Source organism: Chaetura pelagica, unplaced genomic scaffold (genome assembly GCF_000747805.2).
Source record: "Chaetura pelagica isolate M959 unplaced genomic scaffold, ChaPel_1.0 scaffold453, whole genome shotgun sequence".
Taxonomy (NCBI): domain Eukaryota; kingdom Metazoa; phylum Chordata; class Aves; order Apodiformes; family Apodidae; genus Chaetura; species Chaetura pelagica.
This window is the reverse complement of record NW_009952879.1, coordinates 1388244-1401348: the sequence shown is the minus strand read 5'-3', so window position 1 is coordinate 1401348 and position 13105 is coordinate 1388244. Positions and strand designations below refer to the sequence as shown.

The 13105-nt window shown below is 46.4% G+C and overlaps 1 protein-coding gene across 1 annotated transcript in view; it reads right to left on the bottom strand.

Annotated features, from left to right (window-relative positions):
* Positions 1 to 13105, bottom strand: part of IGDCC3 (immunoglobulin superfamily, DCC subclass, member 3) — a 90358-nt gene that overhangs the window by 26161 nt on the left and 51092 nt on the right. Inside the window, exons 3-5 of the mRNA XM_009995325.1 lie at positions 10242 to 10386; positions 7662 to 7792; positions 3439 to 3576 (exon numbers count right to left, since the gene is read on the bottom strand). Coding sequence (XP_009993627.1) covers positions 3439 to 3576; positions 7662 to 7792; positions 10242 to 10386 — 414 coding nt within the window. The remainder of the gene's footprint in view (positions 1 to 3438; positions 3577 to 7661; positions 7793 to 10241; positions 10387 to 13105) is intronic.

The following is a 13105-nucleotide window of genomic DNA, read 5'->3' as shown; positions in this document are numbered from 1 at the left end:
TGCTCAGTTGCCAAAGCTCTCAGGATCCCCATGGGCTCAAAACTGCTGCTCATTTAACATGATCTTCTTATGAAGTCAAAAGCAGAAAATGTGAGGGCTGAAAAGAAGCTAGTCTGAGTGGAAATGCTTAACAGATTCTCTCTGAGGATCTTCAGTTGACAAGGGCTGAAGGAGGAGGTTCAGCTGGTTGTGAAGACCAGCTGGGCAACTGATCAATAAAGAAGAGCTTTCTTCAAATGGGAGATGCTCCCAAAAGATGCTCCCGAAACGGACACATCGAGGCTTCCAGGTTCCCCACTGGGGCAAGGTCCAGCTGAAAGATGCCTGAGGTTCAGAGCCCCATTATTTATTTTTCCAAGGTGTATCTGATGTTTTCTGGAGGCCCTTCCCTGCCTGCAAATCTAGTGATTGGCACACCAGCACCAATTACAGAGACCCCTTCAAACGTGCCAGGCGAGATGAATATGCAACAACGCCAACGCTTTTCTTCTCTAAGTAGCAAGTAGAAAGAAAGTAACAACTTTCTAATGTTGATCATTTAGGTCTTTTGTGAATTCTTTGTATTGTGCCATAGTAGCCTTCCACTTTTTAGACACATGGGTCTCCTGCTCCAGCGGACATTGGGCGCTGTGGATTAGCATATTTAGAGTACATTGCAACAGTTGACTATTCAGTATGTGAAGTGGTGAAATTTACTCTATTATTTCTAAACACTTACGGGAACGGTGCTCCTGTCAACCAGTCAGCCATCTATTGCAAGCTTCTGTGTCCAATAAGTTACCAATTAATTGGCTCCTACAATTGTTGTATAGTTTACTTCTTGAATGGCCCCCTCTTTAGTAATTTCCTTCCCATTGTGCAATCCTTTCTGACAACTTCTGTATAACACTATCAGATAATCACTGTCTTTTCTTTCTCGCCTCACTTTTCTATATCTCTCTAAATAGTTTATTATTCTGCCTTGGTACCTTTTATGGAGGCTGGCTCAGTAGCCTGTCAGCTAAAGGGGAAGGAGACATTAAAACAGTCACTCATTCAAAAGGCTTTGCAGTAAGTGCCCAGGATATTCATTTGCGCACACATACAGGTCCAAGCCTGAAGTTCAGAGCTCTGAAAGGAAAAGCCTGATCTTCCCTGAACAAACCCTTAATGATTTTACATTTTGCTCAGAGCCTGCTCCCTAATGAATGTTGACATTTCAGGCATGGCGAGACACAGGAATTCTGTTTGTGGTCAGGGGCTGCAACATATTCCCAAGGAAATTAAATTCAAAATTGATTGCGTGACACTCAAAAACCGGCCCAGAATTCGAATCATTTCCTTCATGCAACAGACAGCTGCCTTCCCACTGAAAACCAGCCAGGTTCTAGCAAAGTCAAAGCAAGAAGTGCAAATATCGTTTGGGGCTTGCTTTCCCCTCCTCCAGAAAGCTGCAAAATTGTTCTTTTGCTCCTTTCTGATAGAAGAAATGGCACAGCATCCAACCTGTGAGCAAAGGTGCAAAGACAAAGGCAACAGCACGACTCATATTTCAACCAAGCAACAAAGATGTTCACAAATATTTGACTTTTTTGTTTAAATTAAGTCAGGGCTATTGCTCAATCAGCTGCATCTCCCTAAGACTTTGTGGACATGGATTTTATTTCTGGATGTGGATTAAAAGTGGGTTTTTTCTAAGCTGAGTAAACTTACTATGTATTTAAGCTAACTCAGCTCTGCAGGAGGAAATTCCAGAAGGAGACCCTCACAGGGGAGGAAGCCACAGGTACAGATGCTCTGCAGGACCTCCTTGTTCAGCATAAACCCCTCTCCCTTCTCCCAACCACAGAGACATGGAGACATGAAAGAGCCACAAAAAGATGACAGACCCAAAAACTCAAGAGAGCCTGTATACTACATCACCCATGAGATTAGTGTAATATAAAATAAGATCTTCTGATGCTTTAGACAGGCAACATTCCCACTGAAATAACGGGATCTCTTTCCCATTCAGTAGCCCTAATTCTGCTGCAGTGCTGCAAAGCAGCATGGGGAGAGTATTTATTTTTGGTGGAAGACAATGCTGAGCTCAGACCAGCCAGACAAACATCACACGAAGCTATTACATCTTCATTACTGCACTGCTCTATAGAGACAAGTGTTTTGAAGAAGATAATAAGCACTTATAATTAAGGCAATTATAAAGTAGTTTATTATAGTTGAGTGCTAACGTAGAGCTGCCTTGTGTCCAACAGAACCAAACTAGTGATACAGTGTGGCTGGAGAATTTTTAAAATAGCATCTATCTGATGGTTATGGCTCTGGAGGAAAAAAAAAAAAAAGCAGCTCATGGCAGACACCTGCTGATTTTACAAGCCACCAGTGGATCCAAGCAGGAGGTCAAATGGAGAAATTGTGCAGCTGATGCTGGATGTGTGTCCTCCTTCCCTGGCAGGCCACTCTGGGGTGGGGAGTAAGCTGGACCCTGACCCTTGGAGAGCCACAGGGATGCAGTCCCACATCCAGCCCAGCAGCACCAGACAGGATTATCCCTGTTTGCATTTCACAGCCACCTTGGGGGACTCAGGGAGATTAGCATCCCAAAATGACATGACCTAACAGACCACAAGGGCTTGGGAAATACTAAATGAACCCAACCCCACAGCACACAGGCAGAGCTACAAACTCCAGAAGATAAGCCAAAAGCCATCAGGTCTTTGCTCAGCATAGACTTCTGTAGGGCAATGGAAGTGCTTCTCTGAGCAAAATAGTTTCTGAGCTATCACAATGCTGGAGCCTAAAAATCCTTGCTTTCAGCCTGGGAGAATCAATCATAGAATCATTAAGGTTGGAAGGGACCTTAAAGATCATCAAGTTCCAACCCCCCTGCCATGATCAGGGAACCCAGCAGAGAAACACAGCACTTTGCTCTTCCTTGCTTGTCTGATGCCATCAGCCCCTGCCTCTGGTTTCCATGCTGATTAAGAAATACATCACAGACCCCAGCAGCAAGTATTTGTTTTTTTCAAAGCTCCAGACATGCTAATTTGAATAGTCTCGTTCCCTCAAAATTTACTTAAAACTCCCCGAACAGGCAGCAAGTTTCTTTCAAGTCTGTTTTAAGTGAAAGATGTGTTTGTGTATGATTTTGCTTCTCTGGGCCAACAGTGGGAATGTTTTTGATGCAGCTGAAGATGCTGTCACTCGAGGAAAGATAAAATTATCACCTTTCATGACACATCTACAGGTTTAACCAACCCACTTCTCCAACAGGTAAAAACAGGATCTTGGCAGAGGGAAAAAACAGGAGGAGAAAAAGCACTTCAAGCCTACAATTAACTTCAGCGGGAAGGGAAAGGGTGAATCACTTGTTGCAAAAAGAGAGTCAGAGGCACCTCCCCATTTCCCACCAGATGGCAATGGAGGAGGAAAGCCAGGTCACCCCCAGGGCTTGCTTACCTAGGCGGCTCCAGGAGACGATGGGGCGGGGGTTGCCGGTGGCGATGCACTCCAGCACCGCCGTCTGGTGCACAGTCAGCGTCAGGTTCTCCGGGCCAACGAGAATCATGGGGTCCTTGTAAACGGTGGAGTGGGAACCTGCAAGGAAAGAATAATAGAATGGTTTGGGATTGGAGAGACCTTGAAAATCATCTAGTACCACGCCCTCCTGCATGGGCAGGGACACCTCCCCCCAGCCCAGGTTGCTCCAAGCCCCATCCAACCTGCCCTTGAACACTTGCAGGGATGAGGCAGCCACAGCTTCCCTGGGCAACCTGGGCCAGGGTCTCACCACCCTTATGGTGAAGAATTCCCTCCTACTGTCTCTAATCATTGTTAAAAGGCATCTGATTCTCTCTTGTCTAGTGAAAACACCAAGGGCTTCAAGCATCCTCTAAGTACCAGTGATCAGGCTGGTGAAATCCTCAATAAATTTGAGACAAACCCAAAACAACAGGAGTGCAATGCCTGGATGACACTGTCTGAACATGTTTTAAGTGTTCCCACTGATGTTCCTGGGAAAAACCCCTCAGCCACAAGCAGCTCTGCCAACACCCAGCTCTGGGCAGCAGGAAGCAGGAACCATGTTGTGACCCACAGGGAGCAGATGGGCAGGGAAAAGATGGCATGTGGGGAGGACACAAGCTGCAGGACAGGAATGCAAATAAACAAAGCAGTTGCTTTATCTTTTGGCATCTCAAGCCACGAAGTAATTCATGCAGTCCACAACACTTCAATCTGCCTCTCTGAGCCTCCTCTCTTGCTGCTGGTGTCATTTACTCCCAAAGCCCTGTCCTGGGACATGGAGGGCAACAGAAGTGCCAGTCTCTGACTCCTGCTGAGGTTCTCCTTGGGAGGAAAATCAAATCCTCTCATGACTGAAGTCCATAGAGTGATCATGTCCCTGCCCTATCTGGTGTAACTGGGTGCAGGAGGAAGATGCATCCCATGGCTCTGATATAATCACAATGCAATCACTTCTTATTACTAATTGTTTGTTTACATTATAGTAGCTCAGAGTGGCAGCAACCAAGAATGAAACCCATAGTACAAGATGATGCACAGACCTATAATAAAATAAAGCCCTGGCATGAGGACTCTGGAAACCAAACAGGCAGAGGCCAAGCAAAAGAAACCACATTTCACCAGGCAGGAGGAGACCGTGGGACAAACCCATCATCCTGTGCCAGGTACACCACAGCTGAACCCACATCTCCTGAGGCAGCAGAAAGTGCCTTATCCCTGAGCCAAAGGTTCCTTCAGTCTTTACTCCTACTTGTTGGGAGCAGGAGAGGAGGAAAAGAAAGCAGATATTCTCAGTTCTCCCTCAGTAACCAGGAACACTAATAATCTCTATATTAGCCTTCTCCCCATTTCCAACAAGACCTGGGTTATATTCCACAAATGCAGAGGCCAAGCAGTGTTTAAGGAATTTCAACAATCTGACAGCTGCTGCTGGAGAAAATGCTCGGTACACCTGTGGAGAGCAATACTTGGCCTGGTCGTGTGTCCCCTCCCCAAGCAGGAGAGGGGCACAGGGAAGGCTGGGGAGCAGAGCTCTGCCACAGGTCGAGCTTTGCTGCAGGGACCATCCCACACTGACTCCTGCACATGGCTTTTCCCACAGCCAAAAAGCTTGGTAAAGAGAAGTGACCAACCAAAAACTATCTGCGAGGGCTTTTCTCCAAGGAAAAAAAAATTCTCCCTGCTCTTTTTAGCATTACCCTTTCTGGGGCTGAAGGCAGGGTGTCAGCTGGGGGATTTTGTAGAAGTCCAAGGGCAAGTACAGATCAGAGCAGCTCGTTTGTTAATCGTTCCTACGGGGACTAAACAGGGAGTGATAAAGCCACTCCAAGATTGTGCCTAAATGGGCAAAATCCAAGAAAAATCACCGTGTCAGTGAGACTTAAGAGCTGACTTTCTCACTAAATGCATTTCCCTGCAAGCCATAAAATGCAGATTTTTTTGATGAGAACCAGAATGCACAATAAATTCATATCACCGGCTGGTTAACCCCAAGAGATCTGAAAAACAATATCTTCCTCCTCAGTACCTCGGAGTGGCTTTAAAACTCATGTAGATTTATTGTTCTAAATCACAATACTAAATGTTCATGCTTAGAATAATACAGTATTATCATCATATAATGTAGCGATTTCAATATTTCAAAACACAGAGGAATTAAATTAATTGCCCAAGGTCACCCAAGAATATCAGTGAACAGCAGCTGAAACCAAAGCAACATTTACAAAATGCTCTATTTTAGCAATAAAAAAAACCCTCCAGTTTTTGATTTATACTATCAGTCTTAAATGGGCATCTGGGTTTTTGGGTGTGGGCTCAGCTTTCTGAGTTCAGCCCAGCCCTGCCCAGCTCTGGGAGTGATGTTTCCACCACTGTCCACCTTTACTTGCAAAGGGCACATCATGGTCCCGTGGCTTTGCTGCTGAGCCCAACACTCACAGCAATGCCAGCTCCAGAGCCAGTGGGATGGGGACTCAGCAGGGACTCAGGCAGTCAGACTATGCAAAGGGGTTGACCATGGCCAACCATCAGGGGGGAGGTTTCCTTCTCCAACCAGAAAAGCTCTTTGATGCAGGGTCAGGAAGGAAGGAGTGGCAAACCAAGTGACTCCCGGCAGGCGAGTGCTGCTGGAGCACAACTGGGCTCAAGGCAGCTCGGTGGGGATTTATTTTAAAGAGGAAAAAGGCTCTAATGATGCACGTGGTCCCCAGGGACTCTGCCAGCAGCAATCATGGTGAGAATAGGGAGGTCCCCAACACTGCCAGGAGTGACAGGCACTCCAGCAGGGATGGGAATGTCGCTGGCATGGGCTGTTAGATCTTGATCAAAAGGAGAGCAGCAGAGAGAGCTGCAGCTCGTGCTGAGGTGTCAGAGCAGAGAGGCAGGCAGCCCCTCGGGAGCAGCTCCGCTAAGCAGGCACTTGAAAATAATCAATGACTGGAAGACAGATCCGTGCTGCTCACTGCCGGGGAGAGGAAGGAAAGTGCTGTGAGCAGGGTCCTTCATCCCCCACAGGCAGTCACCCTCCTCATCCTCTGCAGGCAGGCTGTGGCAGTGCCCAGCAGAACAACAGCTCCCAGAGCCCATTTCCATCCTCTCCTTCCTCCTTCCCCAGTCAGGGCTTTATGTAGGGACCCCAGTGAGGCAGAGCTGGTGCTTCTCCAGCCAGAAGCACTAGTTGAAGCTGCTGTCCCCAGGGGAGCCCCCCTGCCATGACCAAGAGCAGAGAGCACTGTTCCCTTTACGCCCCTACGAAAGAGAGAGGTGATAGAAAGATTTGGAGGGACTTCCAAGAGATCAGCATGAGTCCCACACGGACAACGAATGGAAGATGGGCAACAGGCAGGGCAGCACAGCTATGGAAAGGTGGCAGCAGTGGATTTGCACCCTAATCCTTCCTCCACCATGCCCAATGTCATCACTTCCACATGCCATCTTGTGTGTTCTCACAAACAGACCCAACTTGTGCACATGCTAAGCGTGGCTGTGGGTTGCTTTGTTTTGCCCATGGAGCATCATCACATCCTACCTCTGGCAGCATGAAGCCAAACAGCAAGGATGTGATTTTGGCCCTTTTTCTTTGGAGAGAATACCACAAGGCACTGTCATTTCTTCACTGGAGCTTTCAGAAGTGAAAATGTGTTTCAGCAACTGACTTCCAACGTGGATGGAGAACCAAGTCAAAATTCAGCCCTGGGGTGCTCAGGGCTTCTCCCTCTCATCTTCCAAAGAAAGGTTAGCCCACTTTGGTTGCAATGAAATGCTAACAGCCTACAGAACATAATTCCCCCATTAGATAAATAATTAATCACCCTGTGTGCTGCAATTACTTCCAGGGTAGGCAGGTCTCATAAGGAAATGATGAATCTTCCACATTTCCAAAAGAATTTATTTAATGTAAAGCTGCTGTAACTCATTTTCTCACCATTCTCCCTCTACCCAGAAACTGGCACTAATTTACAGGCAAAGAGACAGATTTATCTGCTATCAAATGGCCTGATCTGGCAGGAATTAATAACAATCCCAAACAAGGAAGGTGCTATGGCTGGACAGAGGGATGCTTCTTAGTGCTGGCAGCTTGAAGATCTCAATAACTGCCCTAGTCCAGAATAGCAGTGGAAGGAAGACAGACAGTCAGGACAGTGTTTACTGGTACTAACCTGACACGGTGAGCCTGGCCTCCCGGCTGAACTTCACATTAGCAATATTGGTAGCAACACAATGAAAAATCCCACTGTCTTCTGCCCTCAGTCCTGTAATCTGGAGGACTCCCTTGGGAAGTAGCGTGTACCTGCGGAAGGAGAAAAGCCCATGCTTATCACTGCAGTACTTCTTTATTTTTTATTTAACAATTGAGCCTCTTGTCTCTTTTTACAAGGAATATATTCCCTTTTTGTATCTTCTAACACATCCTTGAGAAAGGATGACTTTTGCTGAAGGCCACAAAGCAGATGCTTCTTTTTTAACCTGTGGAAAAGCTCTGGCAGCACATTTACATGGGAACACAGCCCACACAGGAGTTACCACCCATCAGCTGGAGCACAGGGACCATGGATAAGCATCAGGGAAAATGTGTGCTCCACATTCCCAGATCCAGGTCCACAACTCAAATCTACATGATCTTAAAACCTCAAATACGTGAAAAGGAATTTTTTTAATAAATAGCAAGCAGGCAACAAGATAAATATTTATATATTTAAAACATTTAAATCATGCATGCATATATACATACATGTATACATACATTACAGGTTGCTTGGCAACCTTGTGTTTAAATTGGCAGGTAGTAAGTCAATAGGCTGTGGTGATTAATAATCCATTTACCACTAGAAGCTGAGTAATATCTTCCTCCATATCAGCACCTGGTGACGTGCCTGTCACTTGCTCCCTGTGCTATGTTCCAAACGCGGGGCTCGGTGTTGGTGGCAGCATGACAGCAATCAGCTTTACACATCCCAAAGTTGATTGCAAACTCTCTGGGACTTAAAAATGCCCACTGTTTTGGATGAATTATACCATAAGAAGTCTTCATCTTTGTTAACAGTTTGCCCACAGCATTAGAAAATTCAATTCCAAAGCTATTATTCTGCCTTCAAAGCCTCCAAGTGCAAGACTCTGCATAAAAATTTATATACACTGTAAAGGCAAAAATGCACCAAGTGTGATTAATGCAGAAATCCAGTCCAGTTAGAGGAGCAACCCCCATCACCCAGGCACGTTGGTGTCAAAGATTAATCTATTGAAATTACAATAAAAACCTTCCCCAGTAACTTTATTCCTACAAAAAGTAAAATCTGTTCAAAATCAGGTTACCAGACACAGGGAAACTATTCCTAGCTCGTGACCTCCAGGGCTTGGACAGGGTCCTTGCCCTCATTCTTGGAGCTCCTCAGCCTTGCAGAGAACTCCTGATCACATTCAAATCCCTGCCATATCTCTGATCATCTACATATCCTTGATCCCAGGCTCAACTGGAAAGGGGCAATAATGCATGAGGAACTTCAAGGGAACTTGACCTGTCCTGCAACATCCCATCAGGATGCACAGAAGGTGTCAGGCCCTGTTCTGCACCCCTTACTTCTGCTGATAGCACCCTGGACCATCAGTGCTGCTCTGCTGCATCTCCAGTTAAGCACCTGCGTGAGGAAGGAGCCTTCAGAGGAAATCAAGCTCAACAAATCAACCCTGTGCTGGGCTAAAAAAAGCTCAGATGAAAAACGTAAGGAAAAACAAAACCTGACAGTTGCAGTTTTCCACAGAAGAGTTGGGCCTCTTGTGTCCTTCTACTGTAAGTTCACTGCAACACTGAAAAGGTCAACTCATTGTTCCAGTCCTCGTGTTTTCTCCTGCCTCCAAAGCACCCAACCACATTCTGCTGCAGAACTGACATTTTTAAGAATAGGGGCTTTCAGAAAAATATTTACAGCTTCCTGATTTCTCCTGTTCCCAATACACAGATGTCAGTTGGCCATCGAGGTGTGCTGCCACCAACTGTCTCCCACCATGGGCTGTGCAGCTCCCATGATGCAGCTGAGACCACCAGCATGGAGCACACATTTCCTGCCACCTATCCTCCACTGGGCCCCACTGTTGCTTGGAGGACCAAACCCTGATGAGGGATGTTTCCAACACAAAGGGAGCAGCCTGTCAAACAGAGGAAGGGAGAACGTGCCGTCCTGGTCTAGGCTAGAGAAAGGGGGCAACTGGGGCTTCTCTTCAGGAGGGTTGCATGGGAAATGGAAGCTGAATTGTATATGAGAAGGAAAGTCTAGCAGCCACAGTGTCATACAGGGCTTCTAGGAGTTCGGGACCCACATGGAAGGTCCTAAGTCATGGATCTAGTTTGGAAAGAGCTGCACAAAATGGAGCCACAGAGGGATGATTAGTGCCAAATCTATCCCAAGTCTTCTAGGATTGGTGCTTGGGCACTTTATTCTGGAAAGTAAACATGGAAGAGGGCTAATGAGGGAAGGACAATTCAAGGTTTTGCTCCCTCCAAAATCACCTAAGGTGGTTTATCCAGTTCTTTTGAGAGATGCAGTATTTCTGTAGTGTTTGGCCAGAAGAAGCCCAGTCAACCTCCAACATTAACTGAAAGAGCCTTCCATGGCAGAAATGGTGGCTGAGACCCTCAGCCCCGATCAGTTGTGTTCTAGCACAATTGAGAAAACAAGAGCAAGCCTGGCAACCTTTTTCCACCTGGAGAAAGGACAGCAGTCTGTGGTTTGGACATATCCTACCTTTCATTGTCTGTGTTGACCGGCATGCGGTTCTTCTGCCAGAGGATGACTGGCTCGGGCAAGCCATGGATCTGGCACTGGAATCTGGCTACACCTCCTTCCTCTACCACTGCATTCTGAGGGTGGATGTGGAAGTCAGACATTGCTGAAAGACAACAAAAAGAGAGATAAAAATATTCACATGTGAGAAGAGATCCACTGTCAGCAACTTCACATGACCTAGAAACTCCCCCATTTCCCAGAGACAGCAAAGGGGATTGTAACACAAGAGCAGAAGGCTGGTTTGCTACCTAACCTCCTGCATGGAGAAACAAAGCTTGTGACAAGTTCTTGCTATATGTCTGCCTCTGCAAATTGACTCAACCAGGACAGGAGATGGTGCTCCATGACCCACAATGTTCCACAGCAAGGTCTACAGGGGCAGCAGGATGCACAGACACAGCACTAGCACTTACCAGAGGTCATTCTCAACAGCTTCCACAGGCTTTGGATCCAAGCTCACATCAGAAAAGAGATTTGTTGCTGCCAATGTCTTCTCTGTCATAAACATCAAGCACATGGCTTGATTCCTAAACTCATTTTGTTCTAATATCTTGACCAAAAGAGCTCCCAGATACCTCAGTAAAACTTACAGCCCTTGATTTCTACCTGTTTGGCACATGTTCCAGCTCACTGGGTGCTCTGCTTTCCAGTGGAAAGAACAGCCACCTCCCCACACTGTGGAGCAACAGGCTTCAGGTGATGGAAAGAGCAGCGCCAAGAGCTCAGCTCACCTGGGCTTTTGGGGTTGAGAGCAGCCAGCAGCAAATGACAAACCTGAGCTGCCCCCACAGGGTGAACACAGACCAGCCCGTTGCAGCCACAGCTGGAACCACTGTGTGGAAAGTCTCTGGAATGCTGTTACAGCTACATAAATAATACAGTAATTATTACTATTAATTAATTAGAAGGTGCTGCCTGTTGACTCTGCAATAAACATATTCAAAGCTAATAAACATCTCAGTGGTTATTTAGCTCATGATTCATTTATAGTGCTGCATCCACAGGAAGATCTCCTACATTGCCATACAAAACACAAAATAAACTCCAAAGAGCCTCCTGCTTCACCACCCCAGCCTGTAACACCCCTCTCCTTGGTGAGAAATCCTCGTCCTAAGGAACAAGCTGCGTGTGTCAGGGCAGCTGAATCCTCCATCTGCAAGCCCCAGCCGGGCTGCAGCAGATGGGCGATGGCCACGAGCGATCATACATTAAAGATGTGGCGCGTTCACCCGCGCAGCTCCCAGCCCGCCGGTTTGTTCAGCTGATGGAGTGGGGTGGAGCAAGAGAGTGACCTCCCAGTACCTGAAAGGAGCCTATAGGAAGGCTGAGGAAGAGCTGTTCATCAGAGCATGTAATGACAGGACAAGGGGCAATGGTTTTAAGGTAGAAAAGGGTAGACTGAGGTTGGACATGAGGAAAAAGTACTTTAGTATGAGGGTGGTGGATCACTGGAATGGGTTGCTTAGAGAGGTGGTGGAGGCACCATCCCTGGAGACATTCAAGGTCAGGCTCAATGAGGCTCCAAGCAATCTGTTCTAGTTGGAGATGTCCCTGCTAATGTAGGGGGGTTGGACTAGAGGTCCCTACCAACCCATGACATTCTATGTCAAACCCCACACACCTGTAGGTTTGCAGCCATGAAGGTGGGATGGGCAGCTAACCCCACAGCCATGGGAGCAGGACTAGAAGGTACCTGTGAAATGCTCCGGTGGGATGGCAATGTGCCAGCACAAGGGAAAAGATGGTACAAAAACATATTTGCCTTTTCCCAAGATGAAAGCTATCTGGCAAAGGATGGAGGACAATGGTGGGATGGCAGTGCATCCAATTCATACATATTTGGCCTTGACATGAGGTCGGTCATGGCCCTGAGCACTCGGCCACGCAGGAAGGAGCCCAAAGGCTGCTGGGGGATCTCCCCCTTTCAAGGTGGGAAGGGCTGCTTCAAAAAATGGAGATCTGGAGGTGTCCCTGGCAGGAGAGATTGAGAAATAGAGCAAAATATTTCAGGACTGCTATCTGGAGGTCCAGGCCAGAGCGAGCACCTTGCAACCAAAGCTCATGAACTCTCACCAAGAAATGAATCCCCATTATTCAAGAATTAATGAGAAGGAAACAAAGCTTGTTAATAAAGGGGGGAAAAAAAACAACAAAGAAAAAAACAAAGAAAAAACAAATCAGAAATCCAGATGCCTGCAGGAAAATTCCTTTCAAATATACAGAGGCTAAAGGCTGAGGTTTTTGGGTGGCTGTCAGGATTGATAAGATGAGGAAGGTGTGAATGAGAACAGCCTCAGAACAGACTTGGCTCTGCTAGCTACAGAATTCATTGCTGACCCTTTATTTCAATAATATCACCTCTTATAAGTAAAACTGCAGCAATAACCTCTACTCTTAAAGACACTAGTATTAATATTTATCATTAATAAAACATGGGAAGTTATAAATAATTCAGTTATGAGGATGTTAAGTACAATATTACTCTTCAACGACCCTATAATGTGGCTTTGAAGCACAGTTTTATGTTAAATGCCTAAGAAACACTGTGACCCTTGCCAAGACCAGCTGGTTTGCAGAAGATACATTAAAAATTCATGCACCAAGCTACAAAATGCTATTTTTAACACAGCTTTATGAGTTTATTTACAGTTGCAGAGACAAAAGCTTTTGTAGCATCTCCTGTAAAACAGTAACACAACTTGAACATGAGTGATTACCTGGGATGTTGTTTCCAGCCTGGGAATAAGTCACTGCATGTGAGGAGAGGGATCGGAGCATGACTGTTTCCCAGGGCAGTGCTTAGAGGGGCTAAATCTGCTGAA